The following is an 11,659-nucleotide window of genomic DNA, read 5'->3' on the forward strand; positions in this document are numbered from 1 at the left end:
CGGTAAAGGAAATGAGTTATGTTTTCTTGGTTATGAAGTCTAAGCAAAAATAGAATATTTTTCAACTTGTTTGAAGTTTAAATAAAGCAGTCAAAGCTCTATTGAGTCCACTATACATCTTATTTTATCGCTAAAATCTCAAAAAGTATACCAGAACTGGTGTTTTTGATTCACCATATCAGTTACACTAGAAGTTGATTAATAACCCCAACTTATCTTATTTCTGGGAAATTCTTAACTGGAATACATTTGTGTTATCATTTTTTTTTTTGGCAGTGTTATGAATTAACCCCATCTTTTGAGTTCGACTGTGCATGAGTGTTCATATCAGGTCTCGTTGGGCTTACACTGCCAGTTCTACGAGGTAATCGTTGTGATTTATGCTATGCCTTTCACAAATTACTAATTCCTTATCCAATTCATATCTTATTAAATGTCCAGGCAATAATCCTTTTCAAGACTTGTGGGCGGTTCCTATAAAGTTAGAATATTACCAACCTTTTGAGGTAATATTGATTCAGGTGCGTATTGATTCTGTTGCATTTGATCATATTAACTCGGGATTAGTCTTTGCAATTAGATCAAGGGGGTTGAAAGGGAAAAGCGCAGATCTTTGCATATTTTTGCATTTCTAGATTTTGACCGTCGGATCATCTTGTAAGTAACTTGGTGTGTAAGTCACCGATCCACGACTCTATTTAAAGGACCATTGAGAGTTAGGTTAGACACAAGAACATTGAGAGAAACTTGTATGACCCAGAAACATTCTGACTGAGAGATAATTAGAGAGAATTCTTGGATTGGGGTGGTTAGGTGAAATTTGTAATCGGTTCTCGTAGAGCATTGCTCATTGATAGTGAATTGGCTTCTAAGGCTGGTCGTAGATCAATCTAGATCGAACCTGGATAAATCACCTGTATCTTTCTTAATCTCTTTCAACGTTTGATCTTGATTAAACGATTCGATCTTGGTTTGGTTTATCAGGGTTTGCAGAAAGCAATTGTCACAACAGATTCAGGTGTTCCAGTATTAAGCTACTATCAACCATTTTTTCAAATTCTTTTAAATAGACAATAAATTCAAAATAGAGCAAAGTTCACTCCTCCACACAGTGAGTATTTGTTCTTACAAAGAAAATATATCCAAATGAATGCACGCTATCATTTACAGGGTAAATATTCTCATTGTGTACGCAGTCATTACAGAAATGCTTATTACTCCTAAATAAACGAAAAATAAATACGCATAAACTTATGCCTTTTTATTGGAACAACTTCGATACGATAGCACAAATTATTGTCTTCGATATTTCAATTTAATGATTAGGGTGAAAAATTGAGAGCAAAATAATGATTTCAATAAGAAAACAGGAAAGAAGAAGAAAAGAAAAAAAAACAAAACCAAACTTTAAATCACGCAAAACAATATATATATAAAGCATGCAAAACAATAGGACGTTTTAAAGCCGTAGGATAACATATGCTCTACAATTCCAACCACTTTCAAGGCTCTGAGTTGATATTGACGTAAATTGCAGAGAAGGTTTGACATCTTTTAACTCTTCTAGGCAACGAACAAAGCTGAAACATTCTTAATGAAATCGGCGGTGAGAATCATCGAGAGGTCCCATCAATCAGACCGAGCAGGTTGGGAATAGCATGTGGGCTATGAAGATTCGTGAAAGCAAAAAAATTTCGTCGTGGAAATTGGCTCAGAATGGCTTTCCATTATTGAAACAAACTCTCGTTATGCCCGTAATCGTGTGCGCACTTGTTTGGATCTGAGGTGGGTTTGGGATAAGGATGTGGATGGAAAAATAATTGTGAGTACCATCAATGCAGCTCAAATCGCAGCTTGAGGTACCAAACGAATTCCTTATTTGACGTGTACATGGGCGACGAGTGACAATAAGCTTCGGGATTTGTAAAGATCATAGCTTCGATGAGTGACAATAGCTTCGGGATTTGAGTAGAACCTTAATATATCGGAAGCTAGTTAAAACAATGCAACGGCCACTCTAAATGAGTACCGTTTTCTCTTCAAAAATAGAAGCCATGACTTCAGAGTCACCACTTGAACTCAATTCATGTTCCTTAGCTCAAATCTGAATCTTCCCAAGGTATGTATGTCCAACAACTTATAACTCACTCAGTACGTGTAGTTTGTGTATGATGTTGAGTGATGTTATTGCCATTGACTCAATATTTTTTTTCGTTCACGATCATCAGGAGTAATTCTCTTTGACAAATATTATGTCATCCGTATTAGCTTCGTTCTTTCTCTATTATGTACTAGATCAGAAAAAAAGTTGATTACTCTCTTTTCCTCGGTAAATTTACAGAATCTACTGGCTACAATTGAAATCAAAATATCTGTTATTATTGTTTTATTAAACAGGGATAAAAGTACCCTCCAAATTAATTTTCAGTGTTTACAACTCTCAAACTCCATCGAAGAAGAGAGAAAATGATGCCATCAGAAATTTTTTATTTTATCAAAATAAAAACCTGTTTATATCAGTGAATGTTATTATTATAAATTACACGGAAAATAAGTAAAGGTAAAATAATAATCCCAGTAAGAGCACAGGTAGAAATGAAAAAAAAAAAATGCGATGGTACAAAACAAGGAGAGGTTTCAAAGCTGTAAAATTTCAAGGGTCTGAGTTGATACCGAGTAAAGGTAGAAGAGAAGAGGCCACCACTTTCAGGTTTGGACATTCAAAGAAATCAGCCCAAGACAAGGAATCTGCGACGAACTGAGCCGCTCTTCAGTTTGGGTAAGTTGAGCAATCTAATACTTTTTAGAGTGGGAAGGTTCATTATTATTGCATCCTCATTTTCGAATGATATTATTTCCTCCAACTCTTGGCAGTGCCAGATATCGATCTCTTCCAGACTAGGAAACGAGGTGTCTTTGCCAACAACAAACAATGTCTTCAATTCAGGACAGAATTTGATCTTTAGTTTCTTTAGAGAGGAGAATGCCCCGAGTGGCAGTGCTGGAAAAGCTGTTCCATCGCTCTCTGGACCGAATAACGCTCCTTGATGTTTGGCAGGTCTGGCAGCGATTCAAGTTGCAACTCCTTGATGTTTTCAAGCAGCGGAAACACGGCCGGAGAATCATATAACATGTACTCCATCTTGCGACACGCGTCAATTTTTAGTCTATGCAAGTTTATTATGTTTTTGACGGATACTAAACGGCACAAACTTTTTTCAACATAGTACGCCACACTGAGGTTCTCAACATTATTGGGTATCGAGATCGGGCCATCACCATCCTTGGACTGGACGCCGCATAGGTGCAAGGTGTTTGGGACTTCATCTAATTGAAACACACATCCTGTTGTAAATACAAAATCACACACTTGCGTCGTTGCCGCTCCGCTGGGAATCATCCGAAGATACGCGTTAAAAAGGCTGATTTCCGGGAACTCTACTTTTAGATACTCCAGCTTCTTCATAGCTGCCAACTCTTCTGCGAACTCTATTCCAACACCATCTGGCATAATAATCGAAAGGTAGCTAAGGTTGGAGAACTCGTAGAGAAGCCCTTTGCGGTAATTATTCTTAGTCCAAATACCGCTTAAGTCAAGGTGCGTCAATTTAACCAACTTTTCTAAACCTTTAGGCAATTCAGTGATTCCCGCATAGTTCATGTCCAACCTTATCAAGCTCCTCAGTTTTGACAGATCTGGTACGCACTTCAAGTTTTTGCAATCTCTAAGTGACAGCACGGCAAGATTTTTTAGACCAGAGACGAAACCAGGAAGGGTTCTGATACTTGTGTGGGATAGATCGAGAACACACAGTCCCGTCATTCGCGTGAAGAAATCATCATAGATAGTTTCGAGACCGTCTGCATTGGAAAACAACAACGTCGACAATCTTGGACAATTTGGGGGCTCTGCGACGGGTATGATTATGTTTTTTCCCATCAATGAAACCTTCTCCAGTTCCTCGTCCCAGTTTTCTCCTCCCGTCGCCTCCATCAGGAATCGAGATGGAGTCTCGCGCATGATCTGTATCGCCATATCCCTCACCGAGTCATGGAGCTTCACAAATTTCTTATGAATGGTGTTAGCTTCGATCAACAAGCAATAACGCACGAGCTCATTCAACATAACATGACATTTGTCCTTTCTATCTTTCACTGTCCTACCATGATCAACACTTCCTTGGACTATCAACTGGTATATCAAAGAAGTTCTATCGATGAGATGGTCTTCAGGGTACAACGCGCAATGCAGAAGACACTCTTTAAATCTCACATCCTTCAACCGATCGTAACTGAACCTCAAAGTCGACGTAATTTCTTTCGATGCAGAATGTGTGACATCCTCGAGCTCCGTTAGCGCGACCCCCCACTCTTTTACGTCCATTTGATCTCTCATGCTTCTAGCCACGGTGACAATCGCAAGAGGAAGACCCGCACATTTTACAGCGAATTGCTTTGCCATTTTAGCAAGTATCGGGTCAGAAGCCACGCGTTTTCCAATCTTATTGAAGAACAACTTCTCCGACTCTTGTACCGACAGAAGCCTCATTGGTATTATCTCGTCGCATTCCATCTTGCTACAAACGTCGCACGACCGGGTCGTGAGTACCAACTTGCATCCGTTTTTGGGGGTTGTGTTGAGGACTCCGACCTTTTCAAGAGGATAATCTTCCCATAGATCATCGATGATGAGCATGAACCTCTTGTTTTTGGGCATGTTAAATTCTCTTAACAACTTTGTAGCCCTTCTTTCTTCATCGTCTTTCTCGTCTAGATCCAAATCAATCTCACACGCGATTTTGTCCTATAAAACTCTTACACCGGATGCCTTTGACGCAGTGATCCAGATCACCTTATCAAACTTGCCTCCAATATTATCGCCGGCTTTCAAAAGGTTGTTATGGAGATGCTCGAGTACGGTTGTCTTTCCAGCCCCGCCCATCCCGTAGACTCCAATCCTCGTAGCTTTCTCGTCCGCCAAGCAACACAAGATCTCACATTTTGTCTTCTCCGCCGGCGTCTCACCTCCAAACAGCCCTGTCGTTGACGGCTTCTCGTTCCCATGCCGCGCTAGTGTCCTGAGCAGACTTCCTTCTCAGAATTCAGCGCCTTCTTCGTACAGTTTTTCTACATCCGGTATCATTTCTTCAATTCTCCTCCCCACCCTAGCTCGGGATAAGAATTTGACCTGCCTCACTTCGTTTCTGATTTCTTCTATTTTGCAAGTCATTTCTTCCACATGTTCCTGCCATAATTTGAGTTCCTCTATCTCTTCGGTCTCTCCTGGAACGACTTCAATTTTGAGTCTCGTTTTTATATCTGCTTTTCGACGGTTTAGTTTCTCCAAGTCTTTTGAGAGAGAGCGCATGTTCTTTTTTATGTTTCTATGATGTTTCCATCGCTCGGCTGCTCCAGACGATGTGAAATTCTGATTAGTTGCAAAGGCAAGATGTCGTACACAATGTGTCCGACAACTTGCTTGAACACAGATATGGATAAACAACAAAACAGTGCAGTAAACAAAGTACACAAGATATGGTTACCCAGTTCGGTGAAACACACCTACATCTGGGGGCACGTTGCCAGTGGAAATGATTTTCACTATCTTGTAGTCAATAGTACACACAAGGTTTATATCTGATTACAATCAACAAATCAATAAAACCTAGAGACTATTACTACCAGTGATCACCTAGACAGGGACTCCCCCTGAATTTGAGCTCCGTCTCAATTCCACTCTTCGAGCAACCTCCTGGCTCGGATGACCTTCAGTCTTCAGCAGTACGTGAACCTTCAATCACGAGAACACAAGACCCAAACTCTCACATACACTCAATCTGTGGAACAGTGTTTGAGAGAATACACCACTTAAAACCAAAACACACAGCCTCCCAGTCCGCCGGTCTTGCACGTCTAAGAGCTCTGAGTGTTTGATCAAAAGTCTCGAAGCTGCTAAGGGAGAGCGCATGGCTTTTATAGCAGTGGACAATCCTGGAAGATATCTCGGGTTTCCTTACCCGGCCTCAAGCGAATCTCATAATAAAAACCTCCATCAAAGCGAATATCATGCAATGAAAAACAGCAGCGAAGGATATCTTGCAATGAAGGCTCCAGCGAGGCAGATATCATGTAATGAAGACAGCAGCGAGGCAATAACTCAGCAATAAGTCACCAGCAAAGCAATCTGTCAATACTGGAAACTTGCCAGAAATACTGTCTGCAAACAGGAGGAAAGATGTCAAACCAGAAGTGAAAACATAACAACCGACATCTTTCCATACCACTTGCACTAAAAAATAAAGCCAACAAAACAACGTATCAACAATCTCCCCCTTTGGCTATTTTTTAGGCAAGCACTTCCAGGACCAGTTCTCATACAAGCGTCATGACCAGAGCGAGAGTCAAAATAAATGACCTTAAGACGCCTCTCCCCCTGATTGCCTCAAAAAGATACCAAAGACAAGGAACACTCAATTCAGAGGAAGGAACAACAGCCTGTAAAAGGAATGAGAACTAGAGAAACAGCATATCATTCATCACACAGTACGAGAAAGCTGTCTTACAAACCAAACGAAACACATTAGTCTGAAACATACAGGAGCAGTAGCAAGAGAAGTCTTGAAAAGAGAATATTACAGACCATGATTTTTAAAGAGAAAAAAAAAACGAATCAACCAACGATATCGTGATCACTCTCAGAGACATACTCATCATCTTAAGTTTCAGACTCTTCAGCGGCTTCAGAAACATGAGACCCAGCGGCTTGACCTGGCTGAGCAGAGCTTGGGGCAGTAAGGTCCTTGATAAGAGCTTCGCACTTGATTTTTCTAGAGGAGAGATTCTCGATTGTCTTTCTCAGAGTCTCGACCTCTTCAAGAAGTTCCTTCACTACCTTTCTCTGAACTTCTTCTGTCATGGATTTCAAGTGAACATTGCTCGCAGGGGCGTCAGATGTCTCGTCAGAAGGTCTGACAAGATCTTGGGCATGTTTCCCTTCAAACAACTTGGGACTGAAGGTGAGGGCACTGGGACGCTTACCCACCACATCTGAACCTCTTAAGATGTTCTTGTTTTGATCAAGCAGGATCCCGGTGATAAGAGAGGGGAAGCCAATGGGAAGCTTTACAGCAAAAGACTTGGCGTGCTTTGCCAAGTGATCAAAAACAAAATCACCAAAGTCAAACGAGGAGCGAGTACCTATTTGGAAAATGAGACGAGCGAGATCTGTCGTGATGCTTGACCCATGAGAGGAGGGAGCCCAATTGGCGATGCCAATGCGATACAGCATGGAGTATTTGACAGTAAGCTCGGCAGATGGCAATGTTCCCTTTGAAGGCCAGACCCTGGTCTCGTTTCCAGTGATTTCTTGCGCGATGATGTCCAGAGAAGGTACTCGATCAGCTGTGATGATCTTCCCACGACCCAAGAACTTGTTGATCACATCAGGAGAGATCTCAAAGCAGTGACCTCTGACAAAGACCTTCCTGAACTCTGGGTCTTCTGGAGAATCAAAGGAAGGGGAGAGATTAACAATGAATTCCTTTACCAGCGCCGGATAGAACACCCCAATGTCAGTGACCGTCCTCAGCATCTCGGCGTCGTGAAGGAGCTCCATAATGGCATCAATCTTCAGAGCTTCTGAGGATAATTCCTTTTCAGGAAAAATGGCGCGATGGTACACATATCTCCACTTGAGAACACCATCTTCTTTGTGGAAGGACACATTATCCATGGGAGCAGCGGGGATATTCTTCGGCAGCTTTTGCCCTCCTACAAACCTCTTGTTTCCCAAACCAAGAGGGATAACAGATTCTTCTTCTTCAACCACCTGTTCCTCAACAACAGGAGACAAGGGAGTCTGAGCCGACTTCTTAACCCGTTTCTTAATCATGCCCATCTTTTCCTTTTTCTTTTTCTGGACAGGGATGGGGACAGCAGAAGTGCTTTCTTCTGGAGACTTCTTCTTCTTCCTCTTCTCCGACAGAAGAGTGGCTAAGCAAACATTAACATCTCTCTGAATCTTCTTCTTCAGAGATGCGAGAATGTCCTCTGCATCATCCTGAACATGATCTCCCTTCCTCTTTTGCCCCAGAGAAGATGTGGGGACATCTTTCGTGACATCTTTATTCAAGCCCATCATGCCTCCAATGGCATCTTCAGGAGTAGCCTCATGAACATGGGGAAGAGAATTCCTGTCCCTAGAACTATCAACCGGGTTATTAGGAGCTTTAGGGTTACCTCGAACAATCTTGTGCGGACTCTCGATAGGGGATCCTCCAGACCGAACTTCTTCTTCGAGATCAGCTTTGTCTTGTCTCTTTTCTGAGGAGGAACTACTGGAGCTTGCTTCTCCTGTGATGTCAGCGATGGAGAGAGCAGCTTTCTTGAGAATTGCGCTTCGAGCGGCGGAAAGAGATGGGTTCTCAGGAGGCACTGATGACCCAGCGATCGCACCTCCAGCCTGACCATCGGCGCGTATGCTGGGTCTCAGACCTCGAAACCTAACTCCATGCATGTTGCTCTCAGCACCAGGCTTTCTTGTCCCGACATTTTTCTTCTTCATTGTGGCTTTCACTTTTCCAGAGGGAGTAGTGGTACTGATCCCGCTTCTTGTACCCACCATTTTGAAAATAAAAATCAGGAAACTGCCACACAGGTAACTGTCAAAAGAGGTAAGAAAGGAAAAATGGGAAACAAAGATTAAGAGCGCCGTAAAAGAATGGGAAATTTCGAAATTCAAGCAAGAAATAACTTCCCCTTCTTTCTTGGGAGAGTAACCGTCTGCATGAGTGAGAACATGGCATGGAGAAATACGACGTCGTGACATGTAGTGGGCCTTGATAGTTCTTAGGCCCAGAGAGACAACAATCGGCATTTTAGCCCGGCAAACCAGTCGAATGGGCCAACCAGATACATGGGCCCATGATAGAAAAAACACAACAGTAATGTGAACACGAACCAGCGAAGGATTAGCACATAAGTTAAGACCAAAAAATCCTTCGAAAAACAGTGATTGCTATTGATCAATAACGCATAACCCAAGAGAAGATCTGAGATTTTCAAACCGGTTAGCATCCAAAGCCTTGGTGAAAATATCTGCAAGCTGTTTCTCGGTGTGAATGTATTCGAGTTTGATCTTCTTTTCTTCTACAAGATCTCGAATGAAATGATGTCTGATCTCAATGTGCTTGGTCTTACTGTGTTGAACTGGATTCTTAGAGATGTTGATCGCGCTAATGTTGTCGCAGAACAATGTCATGACATCTTGTCCAACATCATATTCAGCGAGCATCTGCTTCATCCAGAGGAGCTGAGTGCAACTACTCCCAGCAGCGATGTATTCAGCCTCAGCTGTGGACAAAGAAACACAGTTTTGCTTTTTGCTGAACCAGGAGATGAGATTGTTTCCAAGATAGAAACATCCACCAGAAGTACTCTTTCGATCAACCGTGCTACCTGCCCAGTCAGCATCACAGTATCCCACAAGCGTAGAAGAAGTATCATAGGTATACAGTAAGCCAAAGTTAGCAGTTCCTGAGATGTACCTTATGATTCGCTTAGCTTGAGCCAGATGACTAGCTTTGGGATTGGCTTGATAGCGCGCGCATACACCTACTGAGTAGGCTATGTCTGGTCGGCTGGCAGTGAGGTAAAGAAGGCTGCCAATAATACTCCTGTAGAGGCTTTGATCAACAGATTCTCCATGCTCATCCTTAGTGAGTTTGATGTGAGTAGCGGCAGGGGTCCGCTTGTGAGAAGATTTTTCCAGGCCAAACTTCTTCACTAAGTTTTTGGCATACTTACTTTGGGAAATGAAGATACCATCACTCATTTGTTTGATCTGAAAGCCCAGAAAGTAGTTTAATTCGCCGACCATACTAATCTCAAACTCTGACTGCATTTGTCGAACAAAAAGATCCACCATCTTCTTTGACATTCCTCCAAAGACGATGTCGTCAACATAGATCTGAGCTATCATGAGATTGCCATTCTCCTTTTTCACGAACAAAGTCTTGTCAACGCCACCTCGGGTATAACCATTCTGCACAAGAAATTGGGTCAGTCTCTCATACCACGCACGAGGAGCCTGTTTAAGGCCATAGAGAGCTTTTCTGAGTTTGTAGACATGCTGTGGAGAGCTGGGATCTGTAAACCCTTTTGGTTGTGCTACATAGACTTCCTCATTCAGGTACCCATTGAGGAAGGCACTCTTAACATCCATCTGATAGAGCTTGAATTGCAGGTGACACGAGATGCCAAGCAGAAGTCTGATAGCTTCAAGTCTCGCAACCGGGGCAAAGGTTTCATCAAAGTCTACGCCTTCCACCTGTGAATAGCCCTGCGCCACAAGTCTAGCTTTGTTCCGAGTTATATTACCATGTTCATCAGATTTATTCTTAAAAATCCACTTAGTTCCTATGACATTCACATTGTCAGGTTTAGGAACCAGCTCCCAGACTTCGTTTCTTTCAAACTGACCAAGTTCTTCTTGCATAGCATTAACCCAGTATTCATCATCAATAGCCTCATTAACATTCTTAGGTTCAATCTTAGAGACAAATCAGAGATTACCAATCATCTCCCGGTAGTTAACAGGAGGTTTTGGACGAGTCTTTATTCCTTCACTGATTTCGCCAATCACCTCATGAGCCGGATGATTTTTCTGAACTCTTCGGGAAGGAATTCTCTGTTCAGTCTCAGGAGAGGATCCTTCATCTGGAACAATGTCGCTTACTTTGTCATCAGCATCAGTCCTGACATTTGGATTACCAGTGGAGATGTCGTCCAAAGAGATTTCAGCGTCTGTCCTGACATCTGTGTTACTAGGAAAAACTTCATCCTCATCATTAGGACTGTTAGTAACATTATGGTCATCATCATTTATCACCACATTTATGGATTCCATCATAGTCTTAGTGTGTTTGTTAAAAACACGGTATGCACGATTATTTCTAGAATATCCAAGAAATATACCTTCATCACTTTTCGGGTCAAATTTACGCCGAGGATCTCTGTCAGCAAGAATATAACAAACAAAACCAAAGACATGAAAGTATTTCACATTCGGCTTTCTCCCCCTCCATATTTCATAATGAGTGCTGGAAGTACCTGGACGAATAGTAACTCTATTGTGAATATGGCAGGCAGTATTGAGAGCTTCAGCCCAGAAATGTGGTGGAATATCCTTGGCCAACATCATCACTCTAGCCATCTCTTGGAGGGTTCGATTTTTCCTTTCAACAATTCCATTTTGTTGTGGTGTGATTGGAGCAGAGAACTCATGAGCTATCCCTTCTTCAATACAAAACTTAGCAAAGCTCATGTTCTCAAATTCCCTCCCATGATCACTCGGGATTCTGATCACTTTGTCTATGCTCTCTCCTTTTTCTCTTTGAACCTTCTTACATAGAGCTTCAAAAACAGCAAAAGTGTCAGATTTCTCACGAATAAAATCAACCCAAGTGTACCTGGAGTAGTCATCCACACAAACGAACACGTATCTCTTCCCTCCAAGGCTCTCGACCTGCATCGGTCCCATCAGGTCCATGTGAAGAAGTTCCAGAACACGAGATGTGGTAAGATGTTGCACCATCTTGTGAGACGTCTTGACCTGTTTCCCAATCTGGCACTCACCACAAATTTTTCCTTCTACAATTTT

General features: G+C 42.2%; 1 protein-coding gene across 1 annotated transcript; it reads right to left on the reverse strand.

The window, feature by feature from the left end:
• Positions 1 to 2,971: 2,971 nt before the first annotated feature.
• On the reverse strand, positions 2,972 to 6,711 carry LOC149398163 (disease resistance protein SUMM2-like). The gene is made up of 6 exons (XM_089614486.1): positions 6,676 to 6,711; positions 6,597 to 6,617; positions 6,442 to 6,495; positions 5,193 to 5,428; positions 4,853 to 5,078; positions 2,972 to 4,804 (listed from the first exon to the last, which is right to left on the reverse strand). The coding sequence occupies exons 1-6, from the start codon at positions 6,709 to 6,711 to the stop codon at positions 2,972 to 2,974; spliced, it is 2,406 nt and encodes an 801-aa protein (XP_089470612.1).
• Between the last annotated feature and the right edge of the window lie 4,948 nt (positions 6,712 to 11,659).

The sequence above is a fragment of the Urtica dioica genome, chromosome 5 (assembly GCF_054948205.1).
Source record: "Urtica dioica subsp. dioica isolate 48M chromosome 5, U.dioica_male_clone48M_v1_H2, whole genome shotgun sequence".
In the NCBI taxonomy this organism is placed as follows: Eukaryota; Viridiplantae; Streptophyta; class Magnoliopsida; order Rosales; family Urticaceae; genus Urtica; species Urtica dioica.

Excerpts from the sequence above, each read along its gene's own strand:
- LOC149398163 (XM_089614486.1), bottom strand. The coding sequence starts at position 6,711 with ATGAGTATGTCTCTGAGAGTGATCACGATATCGTTG. Across the intron at positions 6,618-6,675 it reads GAGTGATCACGATATCGTTG|ACTTCTCTTGCTACTGCTCC; the intron begins GTTGATTCGTTT and ends TCTCTTTTCAAG. Across the intron at positions 5,079-5,192 it reads GAAATCAGAAACGAAGTGAG|GACACTAGCGCGGCATGGGA; the intron begins GCAGGTCAAATT and ends AAGTCTGCTCAG.